The 26,119-nt window shown below is 46.2% G+C and overlaps 1 protein-coding gene across 6 annotated transcripts in view; it reads right to left on the reverse strand.

The window, feature by feature from the left end:
• The window catches only part of BMPR1A (bone morphogenetic protein receptor type 1A), an 84,202-nt gene that overhangs the window by 28,134 nt on the left and 29,949 nt on the right, over positions 1 to 26,119 (reverse strand). For 2 of the 6 annotated variants that reach the window (XM_077821248.1, XM_077821251.1), the window contains exons 2-6: positions 21,652 to 21,754; positions 18,729 to 18,819; positions 18,194 to 18,205; positions 15,808 to 15,901; positions 13,195 to 13,339 (exon numbers count right to left, since the gene is read on the reverse strand). In XM_077821248.1, the coding sequence (XP_077677374.1) occupies positions 13,195 to 13,339; positions 15,808 to 15,901; positions 18,194 to 18,205; positions 18,729 to 18,819; positions 21,652 to 21,754 (445 nt within the window). Of the gene's footprint in view, positions 1 to 13,194; positions 13,340 to 15,807; positions 15,908 to 18,193; positions 18,206 to 18,709; positions 18,820 to 21,651; positions 21,755 to 26,119 lie in introns of all 6 variants that reach the window. The other 4 variants (XM_077821247.1, XM_077821249.1, XM_077821250.1 and 1 more) reach the window with 4 other exon arrangements.

Raw genomic sequence — 26,119 nt, forward strand, 5'->3', positions numbered from 1 at the left:
GTGTTGAGGTCTTGTAGGTCCAGGATAGGCCGAAGCCTGCCCTTGGCCTTGGGGATGAGGAAATAGCGGGAGTAGAACTCCTTGCCCCTGAATTCCTAAGGAATCTCCTCTATTGGCCCTAGAGCTAGGAGTGATTGTAAAAGCAGTTGCTCATGAGAGGGATACTTGAAGAGGGATGGGGAAGGGGGATGGGAGGGAACAGAATTGGACAGAATATCCCACCCCCACTGTGGTGAGAGCCCAGCGGTCTGACGTGATCGGAGACCAAGCACGGTAGAAGCGGTAGAGTCAGGCTTGGGGCCGGGGGGCTGTTTGGTTGAACCCTGGCCTTGGCCCAAGGAGGCTTGTGGTGGGAGCCTCCTGTTATTTCTGCCCCTCCTCCTAGATGGATCCCGCCTAGGGGACTCTGGGTAGAAATGGGTCGGGGGGCTGAGGTCTAAAGGGCTTTCTCTGAGGTGCTGGGGTGTGTAGCCCCAGAGACTTCAGAGTTGCCTGCGAGTCCTTCAGGCTATGCAGGCGTGTGTCTGTATTTTGAGCAAACAGTCCCTCACAGTCAAAGGGGAGGTCCTGAATTGTATTTTGGAACTCGGGTGGGATCCCTGAAACCTGAAGCCACGCACTGCGCCTCATAGCGATGGCGGTGGCCATAGTTCTAGCCGCAGAGTCCGCTGCGTCCAGGGCTGCCTGGAGGACAGTCCTAGAGATCACTCTACCCTCCTCAAGGAGCGCACCGAACTCCCTGCGAGAATCAGCCAGGATTAACTCCTGGAATTTAGCCAACGAGCTCCAGGAATTGAAAGCATATTGGCTAAGCACCACCTGCTGATTCGCTACCCAAAGCTGGAGTCCCTCAATCGAATAGACTTTATGGCCAAAGAGATTCAGCTCCTTGGAGTTACGTAACTAAGGTGTGGGGCGTGGTTGACCCTGCCGCTCCTTGTGGTTTGCTGCATCAAGCACAAGAGTCCCTGGTTGGGGGTGGGTAAACAGGTGCTCATAGCCCTTTTGTGACACAAAGTAGCATCTCTCAACCCCGTTAGCTGTTGGTGGTATAGAGGCCGAGATTTGCCAGAGCACCTTCGTGGTGTTCTGAATTGTCCTTATGAGGGGCAAAGCTACTCTGGAAGGACCCTTGGGGGTGAGGATGTCCACCATCGGATCTGAGTCCTCCATAACCTCCTCTGCCTGGAAGTTGAGGTTAACTGCTACCCTCCTAAGCAGGTCCTGGTGGCCTTTAGCATCCATTGGTGGTAGAGTGGTGGAGGTGCCCACCACCGCCTCATCTGGCAAAGAGGAGGAAGAGGTTCCCGGGACAGGGTCTTCCTGCTCCTCAGGTTCTCTGGAGGCCAGGTCAGGTACCTCGGAGCACCCTGTGACCGGAGGTTCAGGTGCCACTGATGTCAGTGGAGGAGGGGCCATGCTTGACTGCAGCCGCTCAACAGCCCTGTCTCGTAAGGAATCCTCAGGGGTCCTAGGTGTGTGGCGTGCCATTGACATTGCTGATGGAGGGGCACAGGGGGCGGATACCACCGATACTGGCCTAGATCCCTGACCTGGAGCCTGGTGGTAGGCCCAGGGGGTCCAAAAAGGCCATTGCACTGGGCCCTGCTACTGGGGTGGCCAGGTGGCAACTGGTGCAGGTTGTTCTGCCAACCTTCGGTGCCGGGATTGGTGCCGTGAGTTGGAGTGGCTGTGTAGGGACACATACGATTTTGTGTCTGACTCTGACGAGTATTCAGTACCTAACCACGGGGGAGTGGAGCCCGACTGTGCCGGGGAGCAGTACTGGGGAGACGGAGATCGGCACCACAACATCATGGGCTTCCCCTGATGATGAATCAATGGCAGCGCTGCCATCAGTGCCGCCATCAGCATCGGTGTCGTGACTGGTGTCATAATTGCCCGCGGTGCCGGGCACGATGCCACAGTCAGTGCCATTGCCGGTGCTACTGGCAGTGCCTAAGTTTGCGAGACCGGGTCCCGCGCCTGAAGGGCCGGGTACTGCGCCATCGTATCAGTGAGGTCTCCAGCCGCCTCAAATGTGTCCGGAGTGGAGGGGAGGTCAAACTCTTCCTCCAAATTGTCACGGGTAGGAGAGTCTGTTCTCGCCGGACTCAACGGTGCCAGTTCTTGGGGACCAGACCGAGGGTGTCCCACCGGAGGACTCACCCCACTGAAATCCCGCCTCGGCTTCCTGACAGGGGAACGTCCCCTGTGTGGTTTCTTTTTCTTATGCAGCACTGGAGACTGTGAATGGTGCTGCCGTGAGGCACTGGCCTTGCGGGCTGGTGAGCAGTGCCGGTGCTCCCTGGCGGAGTCCTTCCTCAGTGCTGGGACATCCCGCACCAAGGCTGGTGCGCTGCGCACCGAGGGTGCTGGTCAGCTCAGGCTGTGGCCGAAGGACAGACTCCATCAAGAGGAGCTTCAGGCAACAGTCCCGCTCCCTCTTAGTCCTGGGTCTGAAGCTCCTGCAAATAGGGCACTTATCTGTCTGATGGCCCTCCCCGAGGCAAATGAGACAGGTGGCATGCGGATCACTTGTTGACACAGGTTTTGCACACCTCTCGCATGCTTTAAAGCCCTGCGACCGAGGCATGCCCCGGCGCCGGGGAGAGTAGAACGGGGAGAACTGCCCCGAAGTAAGCTAAACTAATCTAATCTACTATTAACTATTAACAGCTAACTAACAACCATTTACACTAGAAACACGGGAACCACTAGGTAAGGCACTTGCAAAGCAAAAGACTAAGCTGTTCCAACGACCATCACTGGCGGTAAGAAGGAACTAAACAGGCGGCGGGTCAGCAGGGACATATATACACTGCCATGAAGGCGCCACTCCAGGGGTCTCCACAGCCGACCCAACGGGTACCGCTAGGAAAAAGCTTCCGGCGATCATGCACGCAGCGCGCGCACACACATATTGGAATGCACATGAGCAATCACTCGAAGAACCACCACAGTTACTGTAGGGTAAGTAAAAGACGTTTACCTTTTGTAACTCGTTCTTTGAGATGTGTTGCTCATGTTGATTCCATTGTAGGTGTGTGTGCTTGCCACATGCACTGGTGCTGGAAGTTTTCCCCTCAGTGGTATCCATAGGCGCCTGGCTCTGGCACCCTCTGGAGTGGCCCGCGTATGCCGCGGTATAAGTGGCACTGCCGACTCCCCACTCCCTCAATTCCTTCTTGTCGAAACTCCGGCAGAGGGGAAGGAGGATGGGTCCTGGAATGGACATAAGCAACACAGCTCGAAGAACACCAGCTACGGAAACAGGTAACTCTCTTTTCTTCTTCGAGAGCTTGCTCATGTCCATTCCATTGTAGGTGACTCCCAAGCAGTACCACTGGTGGCAGGTAGGAATTCATGGACGTGTCGATTGCAACACAGTTCTGCCAAATCCAGCATCATCTCTGGTTTGCTGGGTGATGGCATAATGCATCGTGAACGTGTGTACCGAAGACCACATTGTGGCCCTGCAGATGTCCTGGATAGGGACATATGTCAGGAAGGCAGGCAAAGATGCCTGAGCCCTAGTCAAGTGAGCCTTCAGTATTGGTGGAAGCACAGCCTGTGCTAATGACAAGTATAGATGCAGGTGGTGATTCAAGTCGAAATCCTCTGAGAGGACACCGGAAAGGCCTTCATCCTGTCAGCTATTGTGATAAAGAGCTGGGTTGACCTGCATAAGGGCTTCGTGCGCTCCAGGTAGAACGCCAGGACACGCCTGACATCCAGAGTGTGCAGCCGCCTCTCCTCATTGGTTGTGTGAGGCTTCTGACAGAACACCAGGAGGAAATTATCCTGGTTCACATGGAAGTGTGACACCACCTTTGGCAGGAAGACCAGATGGGGCCGCAGCTGGACCTGGACCATGTTGTTGTAGAATACAGTGTACCAGGGCTCCAAAGTGAGGGCTTTAATTTTGGAGACACGTCTTGCCGAGGTAATAGCTACAAAGAATGCCATCTTCCATGACAAGTGGGAAAGGGAACAAGAATCCACTGGCTCAAAGGGTGGACCCATGAGCCTGGAGAGGACCAGACTGAGGACCCACTGGGGAACCGGATCCCGGATCAACAGAAAGAATCTTCTAAGGCCTTCCAAGAACTTGATCGACATCTCATGCGAGAACACCAATCTACCCTGGATGCAAGGCTGATACGGCAGCCAGGTGCACCTTGATAGAAGAGAAGGTGAGCCCTTGGTGCGTTAAGTGAAGCCGGTAATCCAGGATGGACTGCACAGATGACTGGGCCAGGGAGATATTCCGTTCTGATGCTCAGCAGGAGAAATGCTTCCGCTTTGCCAGGTAAGTTGCTCTGGTGGAGGGCTTTCTGCTTCTCCAAGAGAACCTGCTGTACCTGACTAGAGCAGGCTTGTTCCTCTAGATTGAGCCACGCAGCATTCAGCAGAATGGTAACAGTACCCCAGCAATCGATGCCTCATGCTTTGAGAGCAATGCAGCTCTGTGGACTGGGAGCAAGAGGATCGATATCTTGGCTCAGGAGATCATCGAAGTACCCGTGGGGATCTGTAGAGGCAAATTAGAGACCAGTGACAGAACTCCGGGGACCGGCATCTTGACTCTCCAGAGTGGTGCCGCAAGTTTGAAGATTGATTTGGCCGCTCCGGTGACTGGCTACACACCTCCACAGGTCTGCGCCAGACAGCCGGAGATCGGTGCCAGGATCCCAGGGAACGCTGCCTAGAGTCCAAGGAACGATGCTGGGAACTCTGACAGGTAAGCTGACCCATACTCGGGAGCTGGCAGCGTTGCTTAGGTGAGCGCTGGCAGGGCACCCCCTGCATCGGGGAGCGGTGCCGCACTGATGGGGGACTGCTAGAGAGGTCCCAGAGTGGGTTTACCCCTTGAATGGGGCAACCTCGCTAACTGACGTGAGCAACATCAGCAGAGACAATATGACCTTAGTGGCCTGAAAGGCCTTGGTGTGGATGGCACCGCCAGGTGCTGAGTGCCTCTACCACTTCCCGGGGTTGTGGGTGGGTCTTGAAGGGGGCTCGACAGCCCAAGAGATGCTGGAGACTGGCCACTGTCTGCAGGGGAGGAGCTGCTTCCATCAAGTCTTTGCTCTCCCCCGGCTCTCTCCTTTCCTTTATGGGATGTAGGAGAATGCCCTCTTCCGGCCTTTCTTTGCTTTTTAACCAGTACTGGGGATGGGGATTAGTGCTGGTTGGAGGCCGGTGCCGGCTGTGCACTCCACACCGATGCTGTGGTGCTTGGAGCGGAGTCCAATATAGCTAGCTCCGAGGTGGGTGCGAGGGCAGGCTCCATAAGGAGTGCTCTAAGTCAAATGCCCCACTCCTTTTTGGTTGTGGCTTGAAACTTTTACAGATGTGGCACTTGTCGCTCACATGTCTCTCCCCCAAACACTTCAGACAGCTTTGCTGGGGATCACTGACTGGCGTACGTTTTTTGCAGCAGTCAAAAGGCTTGAAACCCGGGATCGGGGCATGCCCCATCCCTAGGCTAAATCCCATAGGGGACTATTTTTAACTTATGCACTAAGGGAACTAATAAACTATACAAACTTCCTAAGAACTATATACAAGAGATTCACAACTAGGCACAGTTGAGAAGGAAAGTTTCCTGAGGCAAGGAGATGTTCCAGCACGGTCACTGGCGGTAAGAAGGAACTGCGGGAGGGGAAGCCAGCGGCGCCTCTTATACCAGCGCATATGTGCGCCACTCCAAAGGGCGCCAGAGCTGGTCCTCTACGGATACCACTGGGGGAAAATCTTCCGGCACCAGTGCATGTGGTGAGCACACACACCAACAATGGAATGGACATGAGCAATCACTCAAAGAAGAACTAGCTGTCTTGGATGGTTTAGATACAACAAATCCTGCAACTTTGCAGGGGGTTAGACTAGATGACCCTTGTGGTCCCTTCTTAGCCTATAATTCTATTCAGGTGGTCAAACTTACTGACCTTCAGAGCCACACAGGACAACCTTCAGAAGTTCAAGAGTCAGGGTGCGCCTCCCAGGGCTTCAGCCATGTGGGAGGCACCTGCTGGGGCTTCAGCACCATTCCTGCTAAAGCCCCAAGACCTGGTAGGCATGCGCTGAGGGGCTGAATCCCAAAGAAACCCCTCCCTGCTGGGAGGAAGCCCCAAGCCCCACCAACCCGCAGCAGGGCAAAAGCCCCAAGCTTCCCCCCTCCCCACCAGTCTTGTAGGAGGAAAATGGGAGGAGTGGGGAGGGAGCTCTGCAAGTCATACTTTAACTGTAAAAAAGCCAAATGCGGCTCATGAGCTGCGGTTTGGCCATTCCTGACTTCTATGACAGTGACCCATGTTTTTTTCGCATAAGGAGAACTGGTGCTCCTGCTGGAGAAATGGGTTGCTGAATGAAGCCCTTTGAAAGATTTTCCTGGCTATACCTGTGTCGTGCCTCGAGCTCTGGTTCAGAAATGGTGTATATGCAACTGTAGGACATCTCTGCCCTGAGTTGTAGGTCTATTGGACACTCATAGTCCCCATTGTGGGGCTGTGAATCTGTGTTTTTCCTTTCAAACACATCCAGGTAGTCTTAGTATTTGTCGGGGGTCTGGTCTAGATCTGCCCCCTTCTGGTTAGCCCCCGCTACCCAGGGTCTCACTTCCAAGAGTCTTATCCGGTGCTGGGGCCCAGGGCTTGGGTATTCCGGGGCCTGGTGAATTTGATGGAGGCAAGCTTTCTGGCAATATTTGGAGGAGAAGCTTATGTTCCTCCACCACGGGGAAATACAAGGGTCATGTTGCCCCAACAAAAGAATGCCAAGAATTACTGAAAAGAATGGAGAGCGGATCACATCTAAACATATTATTTTCCAGTGCTACCCCACTAATGCCTGTAAGGGGACGGTCTTTTGGATCACTAGCCCTGATGACAGAAGCAGTCCATAAATCATCTCCACCAGATCTGGGGTAGATTTGGCTGGGAAGGGATCTGGAGTGTTTGGGGTGCCTTAAGATCTATAAAGTTGGCAGCAGGCCCAAAGTGTCAGTTGCAGGGGAATCCATCTCACCAATCCCAAGCTCCCCAGTTACAGTGGCAACTGGAAATGCAGGGAAATGTCATGGTTCCTGGGTCAGGTTCTACTCAAGGTTTTCAGGGTGATTCCAGAGCACAGAGCTCTGGTGATGCTGAGGCTGTATCCCCCTACTGGGCCTGGGCTGGTCCATTTCCCAAGCAGGACAGTAGGCAAGGGTGTGGCCTGGCACCCCACAGTAAAAACAGACATTAACATTCTTTCTCCTCTGCGGTTCATGAATCAGTGACCCAGATCGACTTGCATGAGTTCAGGACTCAGTTCTATAGGCTTTTGCACACCAGATAGACGTGGGGGCATCAGGCAGCCCCTTCTTTCCTCCTTCCGCTTGCACAGCCGAGAGCAGATACACAAGGCAAGGTCAATAAAGGCCTCTAGGCGGGTGGGGTTTTCAAAATGGGCTAGATCTTCTTTTACCACTTCACTGAGTCCTCACTGGAACTGGTATAAACCGGACTGCCTCATTCCACTCAACATCAGCAGAAAGCCATTGGAAGTAAGTGGTGTAGGTGATGGCCAGCTCTTGCCTTTGACAAACCTTCCGGGGGGCAGTATCTGCAGAGCAGACATGATATTGGTCATCAACAATGGTCAAGAAGGCTTGCACGAAGGCATCCCAGTTGGAGAGCACTGGTCTGTTCTGCTCCAAAGGGGGGAAAACCAATCAAACACTTTGCCAATGAGAAGGCTGACTAGTCTGGGGGATTAGTTTGGAGGTAGAGCAGGAAGAACAGCTGAGTATAATTGCTTGCTAGCTGCTTGCATAACTTCTGTGCTTTGGCAGCAAGCTGCTTCACCTGGGCTTAGTGACTGTGCCAACTGCTCATGCAAGGTCTGTGCCTTGGTTATAAACTACGTAGTTTGGGTCTGTAGTGTGAGATTCTCTACTTGCAGACAGGTGACTTGGCCCTGCAGGTCCCGGATCCTCAGGGAACCTCTGGTCAGAGGGTGGCCCAGCCCATTCACCTTTCGAGGGGTTGGATGCAGTATGGAGGGCAAAAAGGGTCTAAAAACAGTCAGGGCCATGGGTGGCCTGTGCGCACAGGTCAGTTACCAAGCTGCAGTCAGGAGATGAATAGTGGAGTTGGGGCTGAGCCGGGCTGGGTTGCCAGAAGTCATAGCCAGGCACTGAGTTGTAGACAGGAGGCAAGTAGTAGAGTCGGGATTAAGCCAGGGTCAGGAGCCAGAGTCTGCGGTTCACAGCAAGGCAAGATCTGAGTGGAAACCATGAAGAAACAATGCAAGGTTACTCAGACAGCTCCCTGTGACTGCTTTCTGGTATATATACCAACACTGGCCAATCAGTGGACTTTTGGGGCAGCCACTCAGAACCCACTGGACGGTACTTCCTGCAGTGTCTAGATTCACAGGATTCCCCAGCAGAAACCCAGCCTGAGCTTCCAGTGGCAATGTTGAAATGTTGGTGATCTGGAACCCCAAGGTGCCAGGTTCTAGTCTTGCAGGTTCTAGAAAGTTGGAGGGGCAAGAGGTAAAGTCTATCAAGCAGTGTCATATTCACGGACTCCTGCTGTGATCTGCCTCTGATCAGCCAGTGATCCAGGCAGGGAGAGACATGAAAGCCTTACATTCTCAGGTGGGACAGGGCTGTGGAGAGCCCGAGCAACTTTATCTTGTACAGGTAATGATATAGTCCCACTTTGAACTTTGAGTATTTCCTGCAGGCTGGGTGGATAGATATATGGAGGTACACACCTTGCAATTTGAAAGCCACAAACCATGCTTGAGCCTGAAGAAATGGAACAACAGAGGCAAGAGATACCATCCTGAATCTGAGGTGGTGTGTATAGCTGTTCAGTCTCTTCAGATTTAAAATAGGATGAAGACCCTTCTTCCTTGGGATAATGAAATATCATGGCTAGAATCCCCTTTCCCTGTAATCTTGAGGATCCTCTATGGGTCTTAGGCATATCTACACTACTAGCTGCATCAATCTCAGCAATGCCGATTTAGCAGCGTAGGTTTAGTGCGTCTGGTGAAGACATGATAAATCAGTGGGAGAGCGCTCTCCCATCCATTTGTGTACTCAATCTCCCCAAGAAACAAAAAGGAAGTCGGTGGGAGAGCATCTAGATGTGATGCTAGCATGTAGCATGTAGACACTGCGGTGAATGGATCTAGCTACGTAACTGAAGTAGTGTAACCTGGATCAATTTACCATGGTAGTATAGACCAACCCTTCAATGAAGGAACGAGGCCATTTCTCTTTGTAATACGCTTTTGTATGAAAGATCCCTGGAGAGGGACAGGGAAGGAGAGTGGGTGGGCAGAAAGTGTGAAAATAAATGGCCTAGCCAAGGGCTACTACATCCAAGATGAAGACTGTCTCCTGATCTGTTCCTATGTGGCTCCTGACATTCCCATCAAATCTACTGTTTGGATGATGGGACAGGCCGTGTGACAGAGGAGGCAGATGACTGGAGTCTCCTTGAGTATCACAATAATTTCCATGATAGGTACTCTGGCTGTCTGCCCTGAGAATATGGGTAAGCCTACTGTGCTGAGTAGGGCCCCTGAATCCTTCAAGGAACACAGTGCTTCCTGAGTTCTTTTGTTGAAGAGTTTCATACCACTGAAAGAGAGGTCTTGTATGTTGTCCTCAACTTCCCCATGGCAGATGCTAACAGCCTCATGATTACAGCCATGGTCATCAACCTTAAGGAGGGATCCAAGGCTGCCTTTAGGGCTGTACTAGTAAACATCTGGCCTTCTTTGAGATCTATATATGCTCCAGAGCCTGCAGTACTTTCACCAGGAAGGGAACCAACCCTTTCCCAAGTCAGGAAATCGTATCTGGTGAGAGTCTGGTAGTTTGCCACATGGAGTTACACTAAAGTGGATGAGTAGGCTTTGTACTTGAATATCCTTGTTCTTGGGTGTGCCTTTTGTTCATTTGATTTTTCCTGAACTACTGCAACTACCAATGATACTGGGTTTTGATGGGAGTAAAAGTATTTGAATTTTTAGAGGCACCTGATAGTCCCACAGTTCACCTGTTCTGACATGGACTGGATGGTAGCCAGGGTTTGCCAGAGACCCTTGGCTGGCTATCGCACGCCCTCATTTACGGGGAGAACAATTCTTGCCAGATCTGATGCGGTCAAAATGTCAAAGAGTTGACAGGATTTCTCTTGTATGACTGTCATTTTGATATCCAGGGTCTCCACCAAAGGAGCTCGCAGATGCTGAAAAGCTTTAAAGTCATCAACTGTCAAGGCAGGAGCTGGTATGACTGCCTCATCAGGTGAGGATGACTATCCTTTGGGAAGAGATTGAGGGTTCTGGTATTGTACAGCTCCTGGGTAAGGTTCTAGTACCTGTGGTCTGGGCAGTGATGAATCCAATTCCTCCTCTTCCTAAACCTACTGGGGAGGGGGGAGGAAGAGGAAGATATTCTGAGAAGATGGTCCCAATAGGGCCAGTAAGGCTAAGGTGGCATGGGATAAGGGTACTGGCCAATTCATAGCTGGTTAGCCCAACGCCACCCATGTCTCTTTTGTGGTGTTGTGCCCAGCAAGATGGATCTCTGGTAGCAGCTCTAGGTTTACTCTCAGGAAGTAGAGAAGAGGCATTGCTGCTCAACATGAAGGAGAAATCTGGGAATGGAGAAGAAGAGAAATACTCTTCAAATGGGAGTGCCATAGGGTAACGTCTCAACGCTGGTGCTATGTTGGCACTAATGATGTCCCCAGAGAGGATCCTGAGTGCTCTGTAAGGACAGGTCTTAGTCCTGAAATCGAAGCAGGTGCCAGTTTACTCTGTGCTACTCCCTTAGCAGAGGACTTAGATATTGTCCATGGAGGACTGATGTCTCATCACATTTCCCTGAGCAATACTTCTCAGTGTTTGATCTCCACTTGGCCCTGCCTTTTGGTCATGCTCTTGTGTTGGTGAGCTGTTGTGAGGTAATGGTGCCAAGCATGTTGCTACAAGTGCCAAAACAGTTGTTGGTTCTGGTGTAGCAGCAGCTGGTGCCAAAGGTTTCAACAGGTGTCCATTTTCATGGGTTTTTTCTTTTGCTGCTGGCTTCCTTGGACGGCACCCACTGAAGATGTCTTCTTTGGAGAAGAATGTCTTGTCTGGATCTGAGGTGATGCTCATTAATTGGTTGAGTAGGTGTAGTTTCAGCCATGTGTTCTTCTACTTTTGAGTCCTTGAGAAGGACAGGCACACTAAATACTAATCAGTGATGGGACTCTCCTTGAGACAGGAAAGGCAGCTGTTATGCTCATCAACCAAGGCAATGAGTCCATTGCAGGTTGGGCAGGATTTAAACCCTGTGAGTTTAGAGTTTGCCATGGCGGTTGGCATGAGGCATCTTGCCGCACTGTACAGGAGGGGATGTAGGTCTGTTCTTTTTGTTTTGTTTTTAGGAACATTCAAATTATAAAAGAAATTAAGATGAGAGTGAAGATAGACTTCTTCATACAAATAGATAAGATGATTAGTTTGAAGATCACCAAAAAAAAAAGCGGGTTGACAGGGTTCTGTCTTGCTGCAATGGGTGGTAAGAGGGAAGTGATGGAGGGCTGGAGCAACTCTGCCCTTTATACCCTTGCAGGGAACATGAGGCAGCATATGGTGCATGTGCAGCCTGGATGGACATGGCTATTAAAAAAAATCATCTAACCTCACATGCACGGGGCACGTGCAACCTACATGGACACATACTCATGGAAAGAGAAGATCTATGAAGTAAGCTGCTTTAAGTGCATGGAGACTTTTAAAAAAACCTGAGGGCAATTCTAGAGTTGGATCCTAAAACGAATGAGAAGCTACTGGGATTTGTGAATGGGGTGATGTTATGTGTTTTTGTATATGGGAGAAAACAGGCAGGAGCTTTCTACTGGAAAGCTGGGATATCTGCAATATAGAGTGGGTAAAAAGCAAAGACCAAGGTCTTCAGAGGTGAAGTTGAGTGAAATGGTCACTGTAGTGATGACTAGGGCCCTACCAAATTCACGACCATGAAAAACTTGTCATGGATCGTGAAATTTGATCTTTTGTGTGCTTTTACCCTATATTATACAGATTTCACAGGTGAGACCAGCATTTCTCAAATTGGGGGTCCTGACCCAAAAGTAAGTTTCAGGGGGGGGTTGCAAGGTTATTTTAGGGGCGGGGGGCCACTTTATTGCCACCCCTACTTCTGTGCTGCCTTCAGAGCTGGGCCGCCAGAGATCGGTGGCTGCTGGCCGGGCGACCAGCTCTGAAGGCAGTGCCCCACCAGCAGCAGTGCAGAAGTAAGGGTGGCAATATCATATCATGCCAGCCTTACTTCTGTGCTGCTGCTGGCAGCACGTCTGCCTTCAGAGCTGGGGTCCTGGCCAGAAGCCGTTGCTTTCCAGGTCCCCAGGTCTGAGGGCAGCGCCGCCACCAGCAGCAGCATAGAAGGAAGGGTAGCAGTACCGCAACACCCCCAACAATAACCTTGCAACCTCATCCCCAACTCCTTTTTGTGTCAGGACCCCTAGAATTACAACATCATGAAATTTCAGATTTAAGTAGCTGAAATTATTAAATTTATAATTTTTTAGTTCCTATGACCATGAAATTGACCAAAATGGTCCATGAATTTGGTAGGTGATGACACATGGATTTACAAAGAGGTATCAGAACAAAGATACATCAGAGTCACTGATAAAACAAAGGTTACAGGCATCACAGAAAAATGGGAGGATGGAGGACTGATATATTGAATTAGTCAAACATGTAAGTTTTGAATGATTAATTTATAAACCACAAACTTAACAGAGTACAATGTAGTTGTGGGCATTTCTTTGAGTGCATTAGTGATACAAATGTCAATCTTATCTATGCAAGACAACTTGTTTAAAACATTAAAAATAGTTTCTTAGCTGTATATTCTTCACTACTCCACACAAGAATGAAAAAGTGAAATGGACTCTGATTTATTTTCTTTATCTTCGTCATGTATTATAATTATAATAGGTAATTGTATAGGGGATTTAAAATGTATATTTGTATATGTGTTTCTTAATTGTAAGAATGTGTGAATGTGGATTTTTAATATACTTCAAGAATAAAAATATGTTGAAATGTAGTTTTACCATTTTGGCATTCAGGAGAGCAGTAAAGAAAATCTAAGACTTGGCTTACCAACAAAGGTAGTCCTGATCCACTGCCAGAACTCTGTGACTGGTCAATAAGATCCTTTAATGACTCCCCAGCTGGAATAAATGCTTCATCTTGCTCCAGATCACGATTATAACAACGTCTCTTTGCTACCCATCTACAGTAATGTCTGCAAAAGAAAAAAACTACACATTAATACTTTTAAATATAACGTTACAGTTTATTAAACATTTTGACTGATAAAAAGAAAAAAGCTAAATGCATGTTTTTAAAAACAAGCAATATTTATTACATGGTCATGTCATTTTTAGATGACAGATTGAAGAATATTTAAATTGTGTACAAAAGACACTTGAGACTCATGTAGACATACTGATTTACAATTTATCAAGTGGTCATATAACATTTTCAAGCCAACATTTCCATCTGGGCTATATTAACTTCAGTTAGAGCAAATTAGGACTTTCTATCAATATTTGCAGTATTTTTGCCAATAGGATTACAGAATACAAGTGAACTCAGTTCATCTGAGTAATGGTTGAGATATCTTTTGGTCAGTGATGTCCGAGCTGAGATCTGCAAATGACTGTTTTGTAATAACTGTTTAAAAATACCTATCACTTTTCTCCTATTTTTCTTTTTTTCTTTACAACAAAACAAATATAATAAAAATTGCAAACAGGAAAGCAGAGATTTATTTTATATGCAATTATAATGAAGCCATGAGTTTTTATATTAAACTGCTCTGCTATGTCAATGCCTTCAATTATGACAACTTGGCTAATGAACTAAACTCCAGCTGGCACACAATAAATATTGTTCCTGGAAGCACGCACATTGAATATGAGGATTACAGTCTGTTCTTGTTCTGTTCTATTCTGCTCTTTGCTGCTTCCACTCCTAGAACTCATAATTGAAAGGAAAGTGTCCTAAGTACTTAAGATTTTGTCTATTTCGCTAACTTCCAAATAGGCAAAACAACAGAGAAACTGAGTGAAGCGACTTGCAACCCAGACTCCATTAGGTCCTATTACCACAGTATTATTAAAATCCCTAATTTATCCACAAGAGAATTTCTAGGCCAACAGCACAGAGGAAACACTATAAGCTCTAATTTTTATTCAGGTTCCAAGATCACATCCACCACTGTGGTGCTAGAGCACATCCTGAGCAACTTCTCTAGAGAAAAACAGGCAGGGTGAAATCTACTTTAAAAATTCATGTACAAACAGCTTTGTAAAGTTAAAGTTAACATTACTGCCCCACAACCAGACTTTCCACTCCTTACATGCTCTCAGAACATAGGGCTTCAAAATCCAAAATAACAGTCAGAAAAACAGAAAATGCTCAGTTAAGATCTCCCCACACTTTCCTCCCGTCCCCCACAATCCTTCAAAATGTTTGTGTTCTGGGGGGAAAAAACTGGGAAATGCACAGTTAAAATGCAGCTTTACACACATAATGCATCCAGCCAACTTAACTTTCCCTTTGTACTGCTGGTACGAGCACTGCACCATCCAATACATGCATCAACAGATCGTATGTATTGCCTTCAAATATCATACGTACAACTTCACAAATCGTATTCCATCATGCTACACTATTTGCCAAAGAGCAGCAGAAAAACCTACCCCACATAATTTTGAGCACTGAGTGGTGCAGGACTCCTAAGTGCTTCTTTCAATATACACATTTATAGGTCATATTTTGCATGGAATTTTATAGAAAGAATATAATTTGATAAGTTTGTGAAGTCCTGTGGGACTCCAGATGACAAAGAATACCATAAATATAAGACATGTTTTCTTCTGGTTGTGGCTGTTCTATGAAAACTTAGTCATTTTACCATCACTCATACCTACTCTTTACTCTCAATAAGATTTCATACTCCCATCCAGATTTGACAGAAACCTAATACCAAATATCCATGAAAATATTATCAAAACCTTCCTGCACCAGCTCAATGTATGATATGTGTGAGATATAAATATTGGAATGTTTCCACTACATTATTGTTTTAAATGTATGGTTTAGAGTTAAAGAATATTACGGTCAACCACGCATCCCTGGGCAGTGTGAAAACAGAGAATAACAAGTGACAAAAATGCAGAACGTTTTGTGTTCAGTTCAGACTATGCAGGACAAATATAGCTCCTATTTTTTAAAAAAAGCAGAAAAACTGTAGAAAGTTATTTCTGTGGCTTATTTGAAGCTTGAATATGTTCCTAGGACAGAATAATGCAGGAGATAAAACTCAGAAGTAGCACACAAATAAAAATAGCAGTGGCCTAATATCCAACTGTGCAAAAGCGTTAACATATTCTTGTTTATGGAATTTTATAGTGCCAAAATCATACCTTGTTCTGAAAACCTGTACAGTTTTCACACACTGCTGGAATAAGACATGAAATTCTATGAAATTCCATACAACATGTTAATGTCCACATTTTTACTTAACACTATAAACCACTGTCCATAGAGATGTAAAGTTACATTTAACTAGTTTCCTCTTGGAGCTATTTAAAAATCTCTCTCTCTCTCTCTCTCTCTCTAACTAAACACATCTCTAGAATAAGTCATTTTGTATATCATCATACAGGAAAAAATACTAGTGCAGAAGGAAGTACTTCTCCTTACTTGTAACAAAAGCAGCTAAATAAGATGATCATAACAATGATGCAGACTGCCATAGAAATCAGCACTGCCATCCAACGAACGCTCCCATCAAAAAGTCCATCTGTTTAAAAAAATAAAACAGTTACAACACTTATTTCCTAAAAAGTTGCCAGTAATCAGATTCTAGTATAAATAAAATATTCTATTTATCAGTCACTTTCTCATAGATTATGTATTTTGTAACTGCCAATTTTGTAAACCTCTTCCCCATAAAATATTATTTTTCATTTGGAGCTACAGCTACACTCAGCAATATCAGGGATCCTTCCAAAAGGGGCAGCAGGGGTAAAGAATTGCAAAGCATCCGATTTTATTTTCTGGAGCAACACTGACAATACTGAGGGTTTGCCACACATTTTTTATACATACTTATATAAAGTTCCTTGCTATCTTAATATTGCCTACAATGCCGGTGGTAACTCACTCCAATGCTCCTGAAGGCTTTCATTTCCAACAGATACCAAAAGTATCATAGAATACCAGGGTTGGAAGGGACCTCAGGAGGTCATCTAGTCCAACCCCCTGCTCAAAGCAGGACCAATCCCCAGTTTTTGCCCCAGATCCCAAAGGGCCCCCTCAAGGATTGAACTCACAACCCTGGGTTTAGCAGGCCAATGCTCAAATCACTGAGCTGTCCCTCCCCCCTTATATATACTCCAGCTTAAAAAAACACTCATACCAACGCAAAACCTTACTGGTAATTTCACGTATTCTTCTATCAACAACTTTGCACATCTGACTGTCCAACATCCCATGCAATGGGTAAACTACTTTTCCTTAGCACTGCTGAACTTGCTGTAAAGGATTTCATGTACTGTTAGAGTAGGCAAATTTCAGAGGAGACATGAGACTAAAGTACTTCTATCTATCTTCAGTGGTTGTCGAGATAGAATTTGAAGTTCTTGTGGCACTTCTTATAAACAGTGGAAGGTAATTCCAGAATCTCGCCAATATATCCAGTCTCTCCTGTGAGACTGGCTGACTCACAAAATTGACAATGGGATATAGAGACTTCCATCTCTAGGTTATTTATTTAAATCTAGTCCCGATTGATAGCTATCCAATGTTCCCACCTGATGGCTGTTGGGTGGTCTACATATCACAGCTTGGTAGTCTCAGAACAAGTCCTAGTAGTACCATGCCCATACCTCAAGAGCACCCGTCACAATCCTTCAGGGCTATCTTATTAGAGCAGCCAATATTTAACTGAAATTTAACTACATTCACATCTGTCTAGTTCAGTTTGCTTTCCCCTGACAGCATAGTGGGCAAAACTTCCAGTTGCTGTCTGTGAATAAACACAAGAATACAGTTTCCAGAAATGTCTAATCTGGTACCTTTAATAACTATAAATTCACTAAAACAGAAAATGTAAACAGGATCTAATGTCTAAGGTGAAATGCGAGAGATCAGAAACTTTACAGATCATATGATCTTCATGGGACTCTAAGACTCAACTGTTTTTCCAAGCTATTTCAAATGAAAGTAAGGGAGTTAAAGCTGGAGACAAGGTAAAGGCAGGAATATGATATATTTTAAAGGACTGTGAGGTCCATTTACAATCATAGTCTTGTTGACTTTTTTAATATATATAATTCCTGTTCTGTTCCTGTAGCACAGGCTATGTGCTTTTATAAAGGTGGATACGTAAACCAAAAATAATTGCTGTTCCATTTAGTAACACACTACTTCACTAGCTAGATTTTGTAGGTTCTCCCCTTTCTCCCTCAGGAGAGTGAAAATTCCAGGGGAAAAATGGGTCAGAAATGCTTCCTACAGAAGGGATCGGAGCACACTCCACTGTCACTGCAGGGCCCTATGTTCCACCTGAATCCCCATGCTACTGCTGATCATATGGCAGAAAAGACTGGAGCTGAGAGGTTTTTTGGAAGGAAAGGTTTTTTTTGTCAAAATCTAAAAGTACAAAACAAAACAAAAACATAGCAGCCAGCTAAGGTACAGAGATATCTGTGAAGTGGCAATGAGTTTGAGCCACAAATGAGGCTCCTTGTATAAAGGCACTATTATACAAAGTTTAGGATGGTTATTAAATATTTATATAAGTAAAAGTTGGGGTTCCAGAGGTCGATGAAAGCTGAGAGAACTAGGAGGTGAACACAGTTGCAAAGGCAGACAATCCAAAAACAAAGTGATTATGGAGTAAGAGACCTTTTGATGAATCCTGTCAATTTTGGCTTCAAAAAATTAGGAAGACCTAGGGAGGTAAGAGTTTGAGCAAAGGGTCTAAGATGGAAAGGAATTTCTGGCACTGAAGAAATGAACAAAGATATAATAGTTGTTAGGAGCAGAGCAGGAGACAGAAAATTTACAGTAGGGACAGCTGGATGTGGTCCTGAGACTTCTTTCAGAGAGTCAGCACAGCAAAAGTAGCAGCGGAAGTTATGGAAAAAGCTAGGCTGCAGACTGATGACACGATAAAACAATGCACCAGGGAAGCAAAGTGTGGAACAAAAGGACAGTGACCACATAGTCAGAGTACGGCACGCAGGTATGAGGAGGCAGCAGATGCTCTGAAAATTCTGGAACAGGTATGAATAAAAGAGAATGAGACATAGAAAAGAGGTAATGCAGAAGTCGCTAAAATTAAAATGATGATTACTGGGCAGAGGAACATCTTAAATGGAGAAGTTTGAAAGAAGAAAATGCAGTGTGAAGGTCAGGTCAAGGGGAAGATGGAGTTGGCAAGTGTAGGATTTAGCACAGACCTTCAGACCAAAGGACGTAATGAGAAAAGAAACAGAGGCAAGGGCAATACTCCAGTTCTACACTTTCTCCTAATATTACATCAATTCGTCAAGAAGAATAAACCCATTCCAGATTAGTCTGTATAAACTGATAAAACAGCAGTTTACCTGTACTACCAAGTGGGGGTAGTGTGGGCTGTAGATCCCGATTGCAGAAATCAGTTCGACAGCATTCAATTGTCCGACGTAGCTGTGCTTTTGGGGAATCCTATAAATGGAGAACAAGAGAAAATAACTCAAAAGTTTTGAAATGGCCAAACAAGAATGATATTATAGATGGTATAGATGTACAGTACTGTGGAGATTACATAGTTAAAACTGAGTTCTGTTTTGAACATAAAACAGGGATTCAATCCTCTTGGTCAGGGGTCTCAAACTCAATTTACTTTAGGGCCAGTGCCAGTCCTCAAATCCTCCCAGAGAGCCAATAATGTCACTTATGGCGCCCAGAACCTGCCCCCCAAAACTCCACCCCCCCCGCCTAAGGCTCTGGGTGGAGGAGGAAGTCTGGGATAGGGGATTGGGGTGCAAGCTCTGGGATGGAGTTTGCGTGCAAGCTTTGGGCTGGGACAGGGCGTGGGGTGCAGGAGGAGCAGGTAGGGGTACAGGCTCTGGGAGGGTGGAGGGGTGTAGGCTATGGAAGGGAGTTTGGAGGTGGGAGGGGGTGTGTGGGAAGGGGGAGGGAGTGCAGGTTCTGGGAGGGAGTTTGAGGTCTATGGGGCTATGTGGGGAGGGGATGAGGGTGCAGGCTCTGGGAGGGGGTCAGGGGGTGCAGTGCTTACCTGGGGCTCTGGGCTGGGACAGGGCGTGGGGGTGCAGGAGGAGCAGGTGGGGGTACAGGCTCTGGGACGGAGGAGGGGTGTAGGCTATGGAAGGGAGTTTGGAGGTGGGAGGGGGGGTGTGGGAAAGGGGAGGGAGTGCAGGCTCTGGGAGGGAGTTTGAGGGCTATGGGGCTATGTGGGGAGGGGATGGGGGTTCAGGCTCTGGGAGGGGGTGCAGTGCTTACCTGGGGCTCCAAGGCGTGGTGGATTGGGGGGCCTCTGTGCACTGCTGCCCCAAGGCACTGCCCCGGCAGCTTCCCATTGGCCGCAGGGGTACTCGAGGCAGGGGCAGTGCATGGAGGCACAGCACAGCCCCACCCCGGGGCTGCAGGGAGGGGCTGGCAGACACAAGGAGTGAGCAGGCAGAAGCCACTCAGCTCTGCTGTGTTGCCGGTGGTGGGAGGGGCACCTGGCCATTGTAAATCACCCGGCAGACGGGGTGGGGTGGGAGGGAAGAGCACCCAGGGGCAGCAGGCAGGACCAAGGGCTGGGAGTTTGAGACCCCTGCTCTTGGTTATGTATGAAAAATATATCATGTATCCTCTCCCAAATTTATGGCATATACTCTGATTACAGAATTAATTTCTGATAATTAACAAGTTAAAATTGATCTTAAAATGGGTTTTTAATACATTTAGCACTTGTCAGTTTTTCCTTTGTCCCATCTGGTGTTGATAATGGAATAATAATTTGAAAGTTTGAAAAGTCTAACTGAAATCTTGTGCATGGCCTATGTTTAAGAAATTAGGTTGTAATTTAGCTAAATTATTAATGATTATTTTATCTGATTGTTGTGATTATATAAGACACAGACATGGTTAGTCAACAGCTCAGTTAACAATTTAGTCGGGCCACTATGATATGAGAGGTAACATAACCAATTGCCATCCTTCCTCTACAGCTAATTTGCATGCAACAATTCCATTGCTTGCAATCTGTTTATAATATAAGGGAGACTGGACACATGTGTAGACGTCTCATTGGTAGATTATTGGGCACAACTACCACTGCTCTTTAGATATTCATATTTACACACACACACGCACCCAAAAACTATGTTAAAGCATTATGGAACATAAGTCAAGCATTCAAAAATTAGAAAATGCCAGAAATAAGGTTGTCTGTGCAACTTTAATTTGGCTAATCCCTGACTCCTCCTCATCTAAGGCCTCCCATTCCCCCTCCCCCACCCCACATACCCCGTTTCCCCTCCCAATCGCAGTCCCAGCCTTCTTGCCAACCAGTTAGAGTGCCCATCGCTGGCTCCTAGACCCAGTCGAATTGCCCAGCCCAACTCGTTCCCAATATCCAACTCCACATTCCCTCCAAGGTCTGACTCTTATCCCCACTTTGCATTCAAATCAGGTAGCTTCCTCCTCCAGGGGAGAGCAGTCATCGACAGCATAGGGGAAAGAGTCACCCAGTTCTCAGTTCAAATACACAGACCTGGTATGGATAACAGAAGCCCTGAGCTGCAACTGCAGGGAAGTCCTGTTAAGCCCTGGTGCATGCCCATGTTCAGCCCTGCATATCACACACACGTAGATATATTGTATCCAGTAATTAGCTGCACAATATGAAATTTAATATAAATATCACATATTTCAGCATAACAGTTGAGTGTCAAAGGAATTTTCTTCAGACCCAGTACAACATTAACATGGCAGAAGTTAGCTTTTCAAAATTTATATTTAAATTATATATTACCACCACTCCTCAAGAGACTAATGAGTTTGTGTGTCCATTCCAAGACTCTTTAAAGAGTCCTTATTTTCAGAACATGGTTGCTCACGACTTTTGGAAAAATCAAGCCCCTTTAAAGGTGTCTCAAATTGGACACCTAGAAATAGAGGCTCCCAAAGATAGTAGTCACCTTTGAAAATACTGGCCCACAGACTGTTTCCTTTTTCACCCCCATAGACAAAACAAAATTTTCAGCTCAGCCCTCTTCTCTTCTGCCCCCCTTTGAATGTGTGTTTCATGTACTTACTTTGCTGCCAATCCTGAAACAGATAGGATGCGTGTTTGCAGTCAACTGCAGGACTGGGGTCTTGATTTGTCAACAGCATAGCATCATCCACTATAGTAAAGGGCAATATGCAAAGTCCTTACTGAAGTGGTTGTGATCTGTATAGATTTAACTGCTCACAGCTATCCTGCATAATCTCCATCATGTTCCCTTTATGGACAATTTTAAAAATAAATGAACTTGTTTGTACCTTGCACTGAAAATCTGAACCTTCATACTTCATGCAACCTGAAGCAAGCATGGGTTCTCCATGTTCATCTTCTTCAACAATGGCAAAGCAATGCCCGTTAGTTCTGGAAAAACACATCATTTCAATTCACCAATTGCTGTGCAAAATTAACTGGCAATCAACCTACTTATGAAAATTAGGTATGTGCACCCTACAATGTTTCTTGTCCTATTATAAACTAATCACCAGACAGTGTGGGTGAGACTAAAGTAAATGAGGTACAGAGTTGTTTTTTCTTGTCTGAACTAAAATCAGAGGGTACCAATATGAAGACACTGGTCAAGATACATATTTTTTCAATATAAACCTCAAGTTTAGAAGCTAGTAAAAGGCTCCTAACCTTCAACAGAGAAAATTAATCCATTATTTTCCAAGATGATGTGTTCTTTTTAAAAAAGGATCAGATTTTTCAGATTACCTACTAACCTGAAATCTTTAGCATTCTGAGATATAACTATTAAGATTTTCTTAGTATGTCTACCATAGAACAGTGACATGCTGCAGAGTATTTGAGAGCCCCTTATTGTAGGGAAAGATTGGGTTTACTCTTTTCTTGGCATAATGTTAAATTACTCTGCCAGAAATGACTTAGCCCGAAAGATGGAGAGGTTACTCACCATGTGCAGTAACTGAAGCTATTACCAGCAGGACAGTGGGGTGGGAGGAGGTATTGTTTCATATTCTCTGTGTATATATAAAGTCTGCTGCAGTTTCCATGGTATGCATCTGATGAAGTGAGCTGTAGCTCACAAAAGCTCATGCTCAAATAAATTGGTTAGTCTCTAAGGTGTCACAAGTACTCCTTTTCTTTTTGCGAATACAGACTAACACGGCTGTTACTCTGAAACCTGTCTTTGAGATGTGTGTCCCAGAGGGGAAGTAAGGTGTGTGGTGGAGCACCACAGGGGGACACAGCTTGAAGAACTCTAGTTACTGCACAAGGTAAGTAACCGCTTCTCCTTCTTCAAGTAGTGTTCCTGTGGGTTCTCCATTTCAGGTGACTCCTGAGCAGTTCCCCCCTTAGGAAGCAGAAGGTTCAGAGCAGAGTTCAATACAGAAGAGCCTACATCTGCCTCTGATCTTGCTGCACCAAGGGATAATGATTAGAAAAAGTATAAACAGAGGACAAAGCTTCCGATCTACAGAGGTCTACAACTGGCATATCCTTAACAAAGATGCAAACACTACTTTTGTGAATGGGCTATCACTCTTGAAGGGGGCTGAACATAAGATTTGTTGTAACAAATCTTAATAAAACTGAAAATCCACTTTGATAACCTCTGTTTAGAAATTACCAAACTCCTATTTCTGTCCACAATAGATACAAATAGTCTAGGAGATCTTCTAATTGGTTTCATCCTATCTAGGTAAATGCTAATGTCCTCTTGATATCTAGGGTATGGAATATGGTTTTTTGACTAGACCAATGTGGGGTTTTTTTTGGGGTGGGGTGGGGAGGGGGGAAGAGAAGCAGGAGATTAATGATTTGATTAATATAAAATTCTGAGGACACCTTAGGTAAAAAACTTTGATGGGCCAGTAGCGACACTCTTTCTATTGTGAATACTGTAAAAAGCGGGTCAGCCATTAAAGCCCCCAATTCTCCAACCCTTTGGGTAGAAACTGAGGTTACTTACCTGGCACTGGAGGTTCTTAGAGATGTACGGGCCGTATCTGTATTCCACACATACAATATGCATGCACATCATGGCCTTGAGTCCATAATTTTTTACCAGCAGTGTCCATTGGCCTGTATATGCACTGTAGCTCTCCTCGTGCTGTGAAACAAGGGCATAAAAGGTGGTGCGGGCCAATGCCTCTCTAGTTGCTCATTCCTACTACAGTCCAAACAATCTGCAGCAGAGGGGAAGGAGGGCAGGTATTAGAATACAGATGGAGACCACACATCTCAAAGAACTTTCAGTTACAGGTAAGTAACCTCCATTTCTTCTTCGACTGATGGTCCCTATGTGTATTCCACACATAGGAGAATAACAAGCGCTAGTCAGACAAGAGGTGGGTGCGAGGATGCAGAAGCGACAGCTGACTGTAGTACTGTTGCCCTCACAGCTGCATCCACAGTGAACGACTTGACCAGAGAGTAATGACTCATGAAGGTACGTAAAGAGCTCCACGTAGCTGCCGTACATATCTCTAGGAAGGGTACGTCTCTCAGAGATGCAGCCAAAGTAGTTTGCCCTTTGGTAGAATGAACTCTTTCCACCCATCAGAGGGAAAACACGAGCTAGTTGGTAACAAAGGGTTATACAACCTGAAATTCATTTTGAAAGTCTCTGTGCAGATTCCCTTGATCATTCTGCTAAGAAAATAAATAGTTTAGGTGTCCTTCTGATGTCTTTTGTTCTTATCAGATAAAAGGACAAAGTCCTTCAGATGTCTAAACCACAGCTGTCTCTCTCCATCCTTGGCATGCAGTTTTGAAAAAAAATACAGATAAGTGGAGTACGTGACTCATAAGGAACTGAAACTATTTTAGGGATGAACCTGGAGTGGGGCGTAACAAGACCTTTTCTTTACAGAAGGTAGTATATGACAGATCCACCGTGACTACTCCCAGTTCACTGACTCTTCTGGCTGACATTATAGCTATTAGAAAGGCCACTTTCATGGAGAGATGAACTACCAAAAATGTGGCTAGTGGCTCAGGATGGGAGGTGGGGTCAATGAGAGAGACTAGAACAAAACTAAGCTCCCACTGAGATGCAAACTTCACCACTGGTGTAAATGGCTGAGAATCCCCTTCAGAAATTTGAGCTGTGACAGGATGAGTGAAGATTGAGTGGTTATCCACAGAGGATGGAAAGTGCTGATCATTGCTAATGGCACTCACAGAGAACTGATCATTGGACCCAAAGACTTAAAGGTAAGTAAACACTCTAAGACAGCAAGGATCCAGGTGGATTCTGGAGACAAGTTCCATTGATGCGCTCATGAGGAAAAATGCTTCCATTTTGCTGAGTAACAGCTCCTTGTAGAGTCTCTTCTGGTTTGGTTAAGGATGCATTACACCCTTTTGGAACATGAGAGCTCTATTTCTGATGCCCATCCAAATACCAGGCTCTGAGCTGCAACGGGTCCCAGATTCAGGTGCTTGAACCTGCCCCTATGCTGTGTTAGAAGGTCCGGCAATGTGGTTGAACTGAGTTCATAAACCAGAACCATCTCAGCCAGTTAGGCACAACAAGGATGACTAAGCTCTGTCTTGATGCATCTTCCACAGAACTTTTAGTATCCATGTAGTGGGAAGGAAGACATACTCCAGACAACGCTTCCACGTTGCCAGCAGGGCATCTCCCATCAAGTCCTTGCCCAGGACGGCTCTGGAGCTTCCTGTTCATCCATGAGGCAAAAAGGTCCCAGGCCAGCATTCCCCACTGGGGAAATATGTCGTTGAGAACTGAATTATCAATCTCCCAGTTCATGATTCACAGAAAAATGTCTGCTCAGGCAGTCCATTAGGAAATTTTGCATCCCTGGTAAATATGCTGCTGATAGGATTGTGTGATGGCTGATGTACCAATTCCCAAGGGTGACTGCCTCTACGCACAGAGGGAGAGATCTCGCTCCCCCCATTTGTTTATGTTGCCCTTCTTTGGTTAGTACATGGACAGAAATCAGGCTTGTTGGCGGCGAAGATGAAGCCTGGTGAATCGCATCCTGTATATGAATGAGGCCATGTGGCTGAGGGAAAGACAAGCTCTGACTGACATCCTGGGTCTGATAGTGACCTAACGTATGACATCGCTCACAGACCGAACCCTCACCAAGGTAGATATGCTCTTGCGGTCAAGTCCAATGATAACCCTATAAAATGTATATACCTCATGGGAGTCAATGTGGATTTTTCATGATTGACGCAGACAACGAGGGAAGGCAGAAGGCTGAGCAGAACACTGGGTACCTGCTGAATGTCCTCATAGGAACTGCCCATCAGAAGTCAGTCTTCAAGGTACGGGATGAGAAGAGAGGAATTTACAGGCTTCCAAGCTGCCACTACAGAAAATAAAACTTTGTAAAGACCACAGGGAAGGACTCTGAATTGGTAATGGTCCTGACTGAAGAGGAACCTGAGCAATCTCCTGTGGGAGGATGTCTATGTAAAAATATGATTCATTCATGTTGAGAGCTGCAAACTCCGTACCCTCCAGGAACAAGGGAATTATTGATGCCAAGGATATCATGTTGAATTCTGGTTTTCAAATGTACTTGTTAAGCTATCGCAGATTGAGAATTGGCCTCCATCCCCCATTCTTCTTGGGGATCAAGAAGGAAGGGGGATAGAATCCCTTTCCTTGATGTTGAGGTGGAACCATTTCCCTGACTCCCATGAGGACAAGGGAGTTCACCTCTTGTCACAAAAGCCTTGTCTTCACTAATGCTGTAAACTGATCTAAGTTACCCTAGTTAT

The sequence above is a fragment of the Eretmochelys imbricata genome, chromosome 7 (genome assembly GCF_965152235.1).
Source record: "Eretmochelys imbricata isolate rEreImb1 chromosome 7, rEreImb1.hap1, whole genome shotgun sequence".
NCBI lineage: Eukaryota > Metazoa > Chordata > Testudines > Cheloniidae > Eretmochelys > Eretmochelys imbricata.